Source organism: Pseudochaenichthys georgianus, chromosome 14, assembly GCF_902827115.2.
Source record: "Pseudochaenichthys georgianus chromosome 14, fPseGeo1.2, whole genome shotgun sequence".
Taxonomy (NCBI): domain Eukaryota; kingdom Metazoa; phylum Chordata; class Actinopteri; order Perciformes; family Channichthyidae; genus Pseudochaenichthys; species Pseudochaenichthys georgianus.
This window is the reverse complement of record NC_047516.1, coordinates 6,534,125-6,546,886: the sequence shown is the minus strand read 5'-3', so window position 1 is coordinate 6,546,886 and position 12,762 is coordinate 6,534,125. Positions and strand designations below refer to the sequence as shown.

General features: G+C 40.3%; 1 protein-coding gene across 2 annotated transcripts in view; it reads left to right on the top strand.

The window, feature by feature from the left end:
- Positions 1-12,762, top strand: part of sgcd (sarcoglycan, delta (dystrophin-associated glycoprotein)) — a 189,209-nt gene that overhangs the window by 109,723 nt on the left and 66,724 nt on the right. For both annotated transcript variants that reach the window (XM_071205552.1, XM_034098756.2), the window contains exon 3: positions 6,393-6,494. In XM_071205552.1, coding sequence (XP_071061653.1) covers positions 6,393-6,494 — 102 coding nt within the window. The remainder of the gene's footprint in view (positions 1-6,392; positions 6,495-12,762) is intronic.

The window sequence follows — 12,762 nt, the reverse complement described above, 5'->3', positions numbered from 1 at the left end:
AGCGGGTGAAGGAGTGGAGTGGAGAGGAGAGGAGGAGAGGTAAGGAGGCACACCTCAGTGTTCACAGGCCTCCGTCCTGGTAAGAGCGCTCCTGAATTATTCATGACTGCTCGTCTCGCTGTGCTGGCTGCAGCGCAATGCTCACTGCGGAGAATAAAAAGAAAGAATTCTGACTAGCAAAATAAACTGCAAATAGTGTAGCTGTGTGAGACGTTCTGAGACCGTTTTAATTGCAGTTTTTTCAGCGGGATGAAGTTCATGATTTGATCGTATGCCGCTGGAATAAGTTAAACAAAATGAATAGTCCGCTTGCATTCTCTTCGACCCTCTGCTGGATTTGTTTTAACTTTCGGATCATGAAAGCAATGGTGGAATGTAACTAAGTACATTCTCTCAGTACACAATTGAGGGATTGTACTTTACTTGAGTATGTTCACATTACTCTAAACTTTTAGTCCACTACATATTGTTGGCAAATGTTGTACTTTTTACACAGATTGAATTACTTGTTGATTTGCAGAATTTGATTATTAATACAAAATATATATCAGAAAATACATATGTTATAGGGTAGGCTACATGCCACGGTAGTATATAAAGTAATTAAAACAAACCCTACTTTTACCAAGTCCAAAATGAAGGTGATGAACACATATATTCATCAATATCTTTTTATAAAATGCTAAAAAAATGGTTTGTGCTTAAATGGACCATTCTGCATAATGCATAATTGTATTTTTGGTATAAAGTACATTTTGTTACCAATACTGTTTTACTTTTACTTAAGTAAAGTTACAATTTAGAATGGGACTTTTACTTGTAACTGTTTTTACACTGTAGTATTGTTACATTAAGTAAATATCTGTGTAATGAGTACATACTTGATAAGGCGTCTGGATGGTGGAAAACAATCTGCTTCACTCCCTGGTGCTGACTCATTCAAAATAAGATGTCGAACACTATGAATCGTCTTGTTGATTCAGTATATACCAGTTCTCATTCATAACACTCCGTTCCATGTCTCACTATGGATGCGCCTCATCGCGGAGCAAACAGAAGCATCAATCTCATTACGCCAATCCTGATTGGCTGGTGATCTTGACGTCAACGTCAGGGGAAATCACCCCCTATAAGTAGCCTGCGCCACGACGCATGCGTCATTCAAACACCTCTTCTCGCTTCAGAGCACATCTCTACAGTAGCCGGGCTAGCTTAACAGTCCACAGACTGAACCAAAAGCTAATTTCGGTCGACGGGCGTTAGCCAGCTACCCTATTCTGCCTCGCAGAAGAGTATAGTACTAACACACCAGTTAGTATTATAATCAACCTCGCCGTTCTTCCTCTGGAATTAAGGTAAGGTTTTGATTCTCAAGCTAGCAACACACCCATTGCCGGGCTGGCGGAGATATATCAGCTGTTGTGCGGGCAGCCATGGCAGCCCCCACCACGCAGGGACAGATTGTCTCAGGCGGGGGGGGCGATCCTTTACCCACGCCCAGAGCGTGGGGCACTATGGGCCTGACCCGTGAGTGGTACAATCTGAATACAGTGGGACTCCCTCAGAAGGTGATAAACACTATTCAGAGTGCGAGAGCTTCCTCCACCAGGTCTCTTTACGACTGTAAGTGGAGGGTGTTTGAGGAGTGGTGCCTTCAAGAAGGACACATCTCTTTTCAATGTCCTGTCGGGGTGATTTTATCATTTCTACAGGACTTGATCGAAAAACACAGAGCTTTCTCCACGATCAAGGTGTACCTGGCTGCTATTGCTGCATGCCATGTGGGCTTTGAGGGTAAGACGGCTAGCCAACATCCTTTGGTTTGCCGTTTTATGAAGGGAGCTCGCAGGCTCCTCCCTGTCTCCAGGTCACTGGTGCCCTTATGGGACCTGGCAGTGGTTTTAAATGGGCTCAAGATGACCCCATTTGAACCCCTGGAAGGAGCTGACATGAAACATCTGTCACTCAAGACAGTGCTGTTACTGGCCCTGGCATCCGCCAAGCGGGTCAGCGATATCCATGCACTGTCTGTACATCCCTCATGCACTCAGTTCGCCCCAGGGCAAACGAGAGTGTTGTTGAAACCCAACCCTGCCTTTACACCAAGGGTGGTTGGTTCGTGTACCCCGATTGACATTGAGGCATTTCCTCCGCCGCTGGTTTCCTCCGGGGAGCAGCAGCAGGATCTGTTGTGTCCAGTCCGGGCTTTACACACATATATGGACAGATCAAAGGAGCTTCGTCTTAATGACCAACTCTTCGTGTCCTGGGCTAAACCTCACAAGGGAAAGCCTGTTACTAAGCAACGGCTCTCCCACTGGATCGTGGAGGCGATTGCTTTGGCCTACACAAGTCAGAATCTGCAAGCACCTTCGGGTCTGCGGGCTCACTCGACTCGGGGCCTGGCTACATCCTGGGCTTTGTTCAAGGGTGTTTCCATCCAAGACATCTGTGCAGCGGCAAGCTGGTCTTCGCCGCTCACTTTTGTCCGCTTTTACAGGCTAGACGTCTCCGCTCCAAGCGTGGCCCGAGCAGTGCTGGGCACCTTGTTGAGTCGGGACTCCACCTGTTAAATTCTGGTTGATCGGTGATCTTCGAGATAAGCTTGTCTGGCAATACGGGAGCTACAATATCCCATAGTGAGACATCGAACGGAGTGTTATGAATGAGAACTATAGGTTACTTACGTAACCCCAGTCCTCAGAGTAACATGAAGTGAGATGTCTCACCAGACGGCCTCCTTGCTATGGTGAAGCGAGAAGAGGTGCTTATTTTGAATGACGCATGCGTCGTGGCGCAGGCTACTTATAGGGGGTGATTTCCCCTGACGTTGACGTCAAGATCACCAGCCAATCAGGATTGGCGTAATGAGATTGATGCTTCTGTTTGCTCCGCGATGAGGCGCATCCATAGTGAGACATCTCACTTCATGTTACTCTGAGAACTGGGGTTACGTAAGTAACCTATAGTTTTAGTCCATCAAGGATTTGTGGAGGACACTATAGGGCAGAAACTGCCAGAATATAATAAGAAATAATTTGGACACACACATAAAATGGAAATAGATAAATACAAGGATAAATACAAGTGATTTCAACAAAATGTGGACATACTGTATTACTTGCTCTTTTGCTCCTTGATCAGTTTTTAATATTGCAGGGACAACAAGTATATTGTATGTATCTCTCTCTTTATGGTCATACCACCATTGAAGATACTAAACTGGTCAAAGAAAGTCTCGATGAGTATGTTTCAGTAAAAGGACAGATGGACAAAAACTCCACTGAGAAAAAAGGTGTATGCAAATGAGAGGATTCTTTTGAGAACCTCCAAGTAGGAAAAATAAACTGCTTTTGTCATCAAATTGCAGGAAATTGGGTTTAGAAAAGATCGGCCTGCCTTCTCTCACAGGCCTGCTGATTTCCACGTGGGGATAATTTACAATCCAAACACGTCCGGGACTCTCCCCCTCCGTCGCCACAACAGTGCCAGAATTGTAATATGTTTTACTCAGTGGGGGGAAGGATTACATGAAGGAGGCTTGAAAACAGTCCTCAGTTACTTTGGGATTTCAAGGGGTCTTGATCCCAATTTGCTCATCAGAACCTTGGTATCAAAAGACGGCGGGAAAACAAAAAAAGTCTTTGCAGGAGAAGATCACATGGATAGCTTTTTTGTCTCTCTGTCTTACTCTTATATCACACCGACGTCTCTTATCTTTGAAATGATCCTGCGGGTGATTTCATTTAATTAATATATATATATATTAGGGCTGTCAAGTTAACGCGTTAATAACGCGCTAACACAAAAAAAAAATGAACGCCACTAATTATTTTAACGCGATTAACGCATGTGTATTTTTTTTCCTCGGCCGCCCCGTAGTTTCAGAGAGCATCGAGTTTAAAATACCATCTACTTGTAAACTGATGCTGACAGCCCCGCTCCTGCTGCCCGCTTGCAGCAGACCACACTTCCACGCTCACCGGCAGGCACCGACTGCCTATTGGGAGGACCGGGAGGGTGTGTGTATGTGTTGCCCGAGCGAGCGAGAGAGAGACCTTACGTGTATTGTTGTTGTTAGCATCTGGTGCTAGCTAGCTGCGCTAACGGATATAAGGAGCTGTTTAAATGAAAACAGAGGAGCGACATTTCCCGAGCACTTGACTTTATGCAGGAAGCCAGATAGTGGGACATTGTACGAAAAGTCAGCACACTCAGCACGGATAGTGCGCGCAACATGATTGCAGCGTCCAGAAAGCTCCCGTTCGAGCATATGCCTTGAGTTGCACATAGCTCCAACACACACACACACACACACACACACACACACACACACACACACACACACACACACACACACACACACACACACACACACACACACGCGCGCGCGCGCGCGCGCACACACACACACACACACACACACACACACACACACACACACACACACACACACACACCATATGTATTGTATTATTGAATGAGAGAGGTTCCAGGTTGTTGTGTTTAATATTCATGAGAATATTTGTCATTGTTCAAATGATAATAAACATTTGCATAAAGCATATTTGTCCACTCATATGTTGATAAGAGTATTAAAAACTTGAAAAATATTCCTCTAAGGTACATTTAGAACAGATAAAAAATGTGCGATTAATCGCGATTAACTATGGACAATCATGCGATTAATCGCGATTAAATATTTTAATCGACTGACAGCCCTAATATATATATATATATATAAAGACTGGATGGAAAGTGAAGGGTAGGCTAAGCCTTGCTAGTCTTTTTTGAATGAAAACAGACTGAGCCAATCTCCTCTAATCATTGCTGGTTAATATCCTTTGGTATGTGGCTGTTATAGTGTATAGACTTAGACAACATGAGCATCTGCAACACTGCTGCAATACATTTGACTCACTTGCAAGCTCCTGCATTTCCTCTTTGTCTTTTAATTACTTTTACATTTTGGGAGAAAATGGCAATATGTAAAATAAAACAACAACTCAGCTTTAGTAGATTTTAATGGCTTGACAGCAGTCTTTGTGGTAAATGGAAGCATACTGGTTGGCTACTTTCATACAGTCTTGTGTACCCTCTGAGCTACATCAACATGTATTTATTGACACAGTTCTATCAAATGATATTCCTGCTGCCACCATAAAATATTTCACTTAATTTACTTAATACAGGATACCTAAGTATTTGTTGTTTTGCTGTGTTATTGAGCTTATCAACCAGAGAAAGAAACAAAATGTGTCCCTTTGGGTGCCTGTCTGAAATACACAAACAAGAACAAAATATAGTGTAAGTGTTACCTTTACATTGAAACATGCTATTATGATTATTCTCAAAATTCTTATTGAAGTATACGTAGTTTTTACCATAAGGGTTCCAAAAGAGGAAATGTATGTCCCTCAGGTGAATACATTTCCTTTTAATTGGATGATATGACACTTTGCACATTGAAAGATTATGTACACATGACATCCTTTTAGATCTATAAGCAACATCTCTTCAGTTAAAACCCAGTTAAACTATGCATTATTGCTATTCATTTTTTGACACAAATAACCGTAACATTTTGGATACTAAAGTACACCAAATTCACTTAATCCTCCTCTGAATGTTGCTCATATAATTAGGAGGATATGCTTCTTCTGAGACTTCAGTTGTCATTAATACAAAATACAGTGACTTGTCAGTAGCATTGTCTCTTGTACTTGATAATGAAAAATAGCAGGAGCCTGGACTCTATGCGATGTGCCATGTTTGCCAATGGATCAGTTTGTAATACTAATGCTTCAGTCAAGTATCAACCACTAACTCTGCATTAAAAAAGATTAAAGAGATTTGTGCAGCTGATCAACTAGGGAGACGGTTTAATGAGACTGGTTTCGTCTGTGTACACTGTGCAGAGTGTGTACCTGGTAATCTGCGAGTGTGCAACAAAAATAACATCTTTAATCACAACATCAGGCGTGTGTGATATTAGGTTTCATTTTTCCCTGCACACCAATTTTACCACATAGATGTGTGCTATCAGCCAGTGATTCCTGTTGATGGCTCCGCACCATATTGGCAGGAAATACATGAAGAGAAAACTGTGAAGAGTCTTGGCTTGCGAACAAGCACTGCATTTGACTCATTGTTGATTTTGATAACGGAAGCAGAAATAGATCAAACATAATTAAAGCTCTACTTAACTTCAACCTTTGTTATCTCCCTTTGACGTCAGACAGATGTCACAAACTGTCACATCAGTGATTGTATTTAGCGAAATACGGTTGGATATAGAAATGGATATGTGTGAGATTCACAACCTGTTGATGTGTACTCTAAAAGCACAAGAATAGAATATGAACTAACTGTCACTGTCTTTCTTTTTACAGGACGGCATGGGCAAACTAAGAATAACAGAGAAGGGCCTGAAAGTGGAGGGGGCCTCTGAGTTCCTTGAACCCCTCTATGCCAAAGAAATCCAGTCCAAACCAGTAAGTCATTCACAAAAAACACACTATGCTCTACAAGTTTTCATTTAACATTGACAAAAATTATAATTTGATATTAAATAAAAGTTTACATGGCATAAATCATTCTAAATTGCTTGATGTGTATGTCACAACTAACACCCGATGAATAACATTTCACAGTATGAAGTGAGAAGGTCCAATGGTTTGAAGAGATGACAGTATAATGACTATAAGTGCGAATTGATTCTTGGAGCCAACATCTCCATAGTGGGAAAAAAAAAGATGTGAGAGAATCCTGTTGGGACACCAAGCTGCACATTACAACTTGTATTGATTCCATTAAGTGTCTAAATATTGCTCTAACAAAGCGTTAAGGTTTTTAAAGCCTCCCTAACATGCATTCTAGGGAAATAAAAGGCACTGCACTGCATGTTCTTACAGCTGACAACCATTGATCCATTTCTGGCCACATGTATGGTCAGAATACGGTGTCAGTAGAGTGAGCCAGAAGTCCAAAAGTACTCCATCAATCCCCCATGTGGGAATCTGAAGCCTTCCAAGGTCAGATGGAATATGTAGTCTGTGGAGTTTGCTGTGGGTTTGCCATTGTGTCCCCTCTCAGGAAACCTCCACAGGGAGGTGGTTCTTTCAAACTGAAGGAGCAATAGTTCACATACAAGCTTGTCCCTGATGTCATAGTGTCCCAAAGGCCGAGCCAAATTACTCTGCAAAGACAAGTTATTTTAGTTTCTCTTGCCTGCAATCCTGTTTTTAAGGTCATCCTCCAAAAATTAGAACCATAAAGCTCTTACATACAGTGACTGCTAAATCAGCAGCAAAAGCAGGGTCTTTGGAAAAAAACATGGCTTTGTTAGCTTGGGAGTTAATTACTGCAATTTTAGCCTAGATTTATTCTAGCATTAATTATGGTTTTGTGAAAGAGCAGATTCCAGCAAAAGCTCAAGCCTTCCAGTCACATTTACAATCTAAATCATGCCATGTCACGCCAAGAAATGTCAGGTTATTATAATATGTTCTGTGCCATGCCATGACAAAACAAGAGAAGATGTGTCATACTGTGTCACAAAACGGCTTGTCTTGTAATGTGATTTCATGTCAGAACATAACAAGATATGACAAAACATCCTAAAGTTTTGACAAGCACCATATGGCCCCATCAGTCAAGACAAGTTATAGGTCCCTTCGTATGTTCTGTTTACACAATTAACATTCTGATGTGCTTCGTGCTGCCTTTACTACAACTACAGGAGGAGTATCCAAGCTTAGAGATGTCAGAGAAATGGAGTGATGGGCACGATAAAGTGATACGCACACTCTCCCTATGTCTTTGTGCTCTGGCAGTAATAATAGCCAGGTAGTGGACGGATGGTTGATAATGAGGGAGAGTAGCATGCTTTATCTCTGCTGTCTAGGATCTTACGCAAGCTTATAGAGAAAATGAGCGATGGAGAGCGGAGAGGAGCATAAGGGAATGAGGTAAAGCCGAGTGAGTATGGAGATGAAGATGAATAATGAGAGAGAAGAAGAAGAGTAATAGAGACAAACAAAACAGAGAGACAGATGGACAAGGACTGAATTAGAATGAGAGAAATTAGAAGCCAGCGAGCATATTATGACAGGCGGCGACGTGCAAGAAGCGTCCAAGTCTGACACAGACTCAAACAAACACAACATATTTGCAGTGTGATATAATTACACAGTAAAATATTCATATTTAAATGAAGTCCCAAATAAAAGAGGGTAGACAAGATACACTAATGCAGAATTAGATATCAACAGAGGAGAGAACAGAGAAGGTAATTGATGGCTAGTATGAACGTTTCAGCCGAGCAGTTAGAAGAATCTTAATACCAAGAAGCAGGTTAGAGGAAAAAAGACAGACTTACAGAACGATTAAGAAAAATAAAACATGGAAAGACCCCTATGCAGTAATTCCTCTTCATTTTGTTGCAGTCTCCCGATACTTCCTTTCTATTTTCTATTTAGTCTTCTATTCATGCCTCTGATCTTTAGCCTTTATCTTTCTCTTACAGTAGTTTAACTTTATCACTAAATAATTGTCTTATTACTAAAGACTCCGTGGGACTATCTGTTATCAAATGATATGCAGTATAATACATTTTAATCACATCTCCTGAATACTCTTATCAATATCTCAGTTTTAACAAAGCTACCGACTAGCTGGTAAGCATACATGTAGTGGGGCATTTAGCTGTTAAAGAGACACAGAGTTCTCCTTTTAGGAGTAAGTGTAAAACCAAAGATTAATGAATCAGTGTAAAATGCCAGAAAAATAAATCCTAGTGAAAGCTTATGTTTCACTATACCTGACGAAAGTTAGCTAGCAAGCAATTAAAAAGTTGATAATAAGTCAGTGTTTTGTTCTCGGCTTGTTTCTGCCACATAAGGGCAAATGGCTGCCACTGCCATTGATTGGTAGTGACAGGTATGTTGTGTTTTACTCAATAAGTGAATAGGTTTACTTTTCAAATATATGATCGGTAAATCAATTGATTAATCAACTCCACCACATATCAACTATTGCTTACAACGCCCTACAATACCTGTGTGCCCTTTAATAAAGAGAGATCAACACTAAGCCGAGAAAATATTTTGATAAGACCAAACAACATTTCTGGAAAGCCAACCTGTTGATCTCAATTGTGGTATTTTAGTTCAAGTTATAAGGTTTAATTCAACCAGTGAGTTTTTATATCATCTTTGAATAAGTTCTGCCTCCAAAACATATTTATATACGTATTTCCACTCAACATCATTCTCCATGTGTCTTTTCTCACTTCTCTTGTTTTTCCCTCACTTGTATTCCTCTCTGTGTGAGAGGCCTCCTGCTGGGAGTAATATGGTCTGTTGCATAAGTAATGAAGAGAGAAGGGAAACGTAGTGAATCAGAGTCACCACACAACAACAAAACAAACACTTGTACTGTACACAAGCAGCCCCAATGGACATTAGCCTCTCTGAGGAATACCAAGGGACTGAGCAGAGAAAAAAAGACAGACGGGACGATGAGATGGCTGCTCTGGAACATAACACACTCAAGGTAGTGCCTGGAGCAACAACTTGTCACCTTTAAACACATTTACCGTCATTTTTTAACATGCAAGTTAGTCCAACTTCATGTGAGTTAGGTGTGTTACTTTACTACTTGGTTATTGTTAGAACAAATATCACTCGTCACCGGCTTGATCTTCAATATCAGGATACATGTATTTATTGTCCTTGCAAGAATGGAAGTAGTCATCAAACATAGGGTTGCATGCGACAAATAGTTCCCAGAATAGTATCCTTGATATGCTATACAAGAGAGTGTTACAGTCACAAGATGCAGAATAATGATTCAAAGCAGTATTCTATGCTTCGTTCAGATTAGCTAAGGCCTGCGTAAGCATTAGACATGACAGTCATATGTCTATCTCCATAGAGGCTGAATCATCATGTTAATCGTTGTCACATAGCTATCTAATGCCTAAAACAGTGTGTCCTGGCGCTCTTCTAGGTAATCATACTTCCTGTTATGTATACTCGGCCTATGTTGACGTTATGTCAGGGTCCCTGTCGTCACTGTCCAACGCAAGGGGGGGAAACTGTCGAGTTTCAACTATCAGGTTGTCCCATTGACTTGCATAGAGTTCCCTGAACGTTGGTAATAGACGAGTTGGGATCGCGGCGAAATGCTCTCCGCAGATCCATTCTCATAGCGTTTATCAACCTTTTTCTAACTCAATATCAAGCCACACTTATTGAGTTTACTTCTTTATTTTAATTGAATAATGTCGGACTTTTGTTGCCGTCAGTTAGGGGGAGAGTAGGGGCTCAGAAAACTGAAATCTGTATTGTTTCATCGTTTTTTCCTTCTAATTTTGTATTCTTTTCTAAACCACACACTGTTATTTACTCAACAATAAGACACAATTATCCTTGTGTTTATTTATTTGTTTGATTGTATAATGTAGGACTTTTGGAGTCCGTCAGGACTGAGGGTCGGAGCAGCTCATAGCAGTTGCTTAATAGAATTTTACACACGGAAGTAAGTATTCTCTCCGCTTTGCTCAAACCCCGTGATTAGTCCTCAAGCTATGTGATTGGTTGTTTGAGTGTGCACCGAGGGTTACGCCGAGCGTCAAACAGCACTTTGAAATGGGATGGAACCACGGCAGACTGTCCAAAACTGGATTCGGATGGGTCCACCACCCCCCGCCCCCACCCCGCCCCCAGAACTACACATGCTGGCTATTGTGTGTTTTGCAACATGTTCTCTAAGGCACGTCTCTACTGGGAATTGTAGTTTTAAAAGACGTTTTCGTATTTCCCATAATAAGAAGTTGCCAGTATTAAACTGTGTACATCCCTGGAGGTTTAGGGGATAGGAAACACTCACATTTAAAACATATAATTAATAAATGGGTGAAAATTGTTGTGTCCATAATGTGCAGCATTAATATATACCCACATGCCAGCTAAGGTCAGAAGAGCTGTATTTAACAGCTGGTCTTATGTCTGTGACCCCTCCTGTTGTTCATTGATGAACCTGAAACATGCACTTGTCAAGGTTCAGAGGCACATCTTTCAAATATGGCAGTAGCCATCGATCATCATAAGATAAGATATACTTTATTGATCCCAAGTTGAAAACATTTGAGTTACATCAGCATGTGTAACAGTTGTAAATATGCAGTGGTGTTTATTTGTAAATCATTTAGTATAATCACACAAATTCTGTGTTTTATATTTAATAATTCTGTGTTCTTTATTTATTGATTGTTCAATACCTGACAAGGCCGGAGATGAAAAACTTGGGTCGCAGGTTCCTCAACAGTGCATTACAAGACATCTATCAATATGTGTGTATACCTCCACCATTAAACTGTCCTATTCTGCACATTTCTTATACTATCTACATACATCGTATAAGAGTATAATACATATGTATAATATCAGTTAAATTAAGTGCTTAAACATACAGTAGTTAACATTGCAGGAATGCAATATTAGTACTTTGTCAGGCTTAATATTTATCTGTAGATACCCCCAAAGCTTTTTTCTTATTCAAAAGAAGACCTTAACCTAAAGGATTCTTTAATGTTTAAATAAAGCCTTATTGGTTTGTCTGTATGTGTCTCCTATTAATATCTAATAATAAAAATAATAAAATTCAATAACGTGCTTTAACCGCTAGGTGTCCCTTTCTATCAGCTGTGTACCGTTATGGTGTAAATACAGCCTATCTACCAATTGGATCAAATATGAAAGTCAGCCGAATTAGTGTTGATACTGCAAGGAGACGTATTGTGTGAAGAGAAATTGAAGATGTTGTTTAATTGCTGATATATTTATGATCCCCGTCACATATTCAGTTTCGGCGGCATTTCTTTCAGTTTGTTCAGAAGTCTTCTAATCAGGGCTCTATAGATAAATAACTACAGCAGATATGTAATATTTAATGCAGCCGAACCGTGTATTACAATGCCGTTATGTGATGACTTCCAAAGAGAAAAGCAAGAACACTCTGAATAAAGTGCTATTTTTTTATTTTTTTAAATGTTTTCCGATTTCATATCGCATAAACACCATATCCCGACGTGCATTGCGGCTAAAACATCCAGGATTATGGGTAGTTCGATGTTTTAGCCTATCAAAACCTCTGAAAAAATAAATGTGTCTCTCAGAATCGAAAGGGAAAAACCTATGGGAAAAACACAAAAGTACACAATTTAAACCAATTAATGTTGTGTAATTAACAAGGATAAACTGATGTTTTTTAGTGGATGAGTACTGCAGATATCACTGTTAAATCCTTTGATCATTGGTTTTATTATGAAAACTTCGAGACCGGAAACACTGTTTTCACTGCCGCATATACACGTTCTCCTGGCGAAACCTCAAATCATCTTCGTAATATCTATCAAACTATAGATCCTACACATCCACTGGACGTGGATTCTAAAAGTACAATATACAATTCTCGCTAGAAATCTAATCAAAAAGCGTTTTAATGGCCAAACTATCCTACAATTTAGGATTTTACAGAGAGGGTTATTTGTAAATAAACGACCCTCTGTAACGTTTGCAATCAACGGGAGCACTAGAGGGCGAAAACTTTAAAACGTGATTATAGGTCGTATTAAGCGCTCGAACAAACGACCTATTTAGTCATAATAAGGTCTTGAGCAATCGACCTATTTGGTCGTATGAGTTGCAGGACTTGTTGTTCCTTACAGATCCATGCAATTTGTGGACAAAAAACACA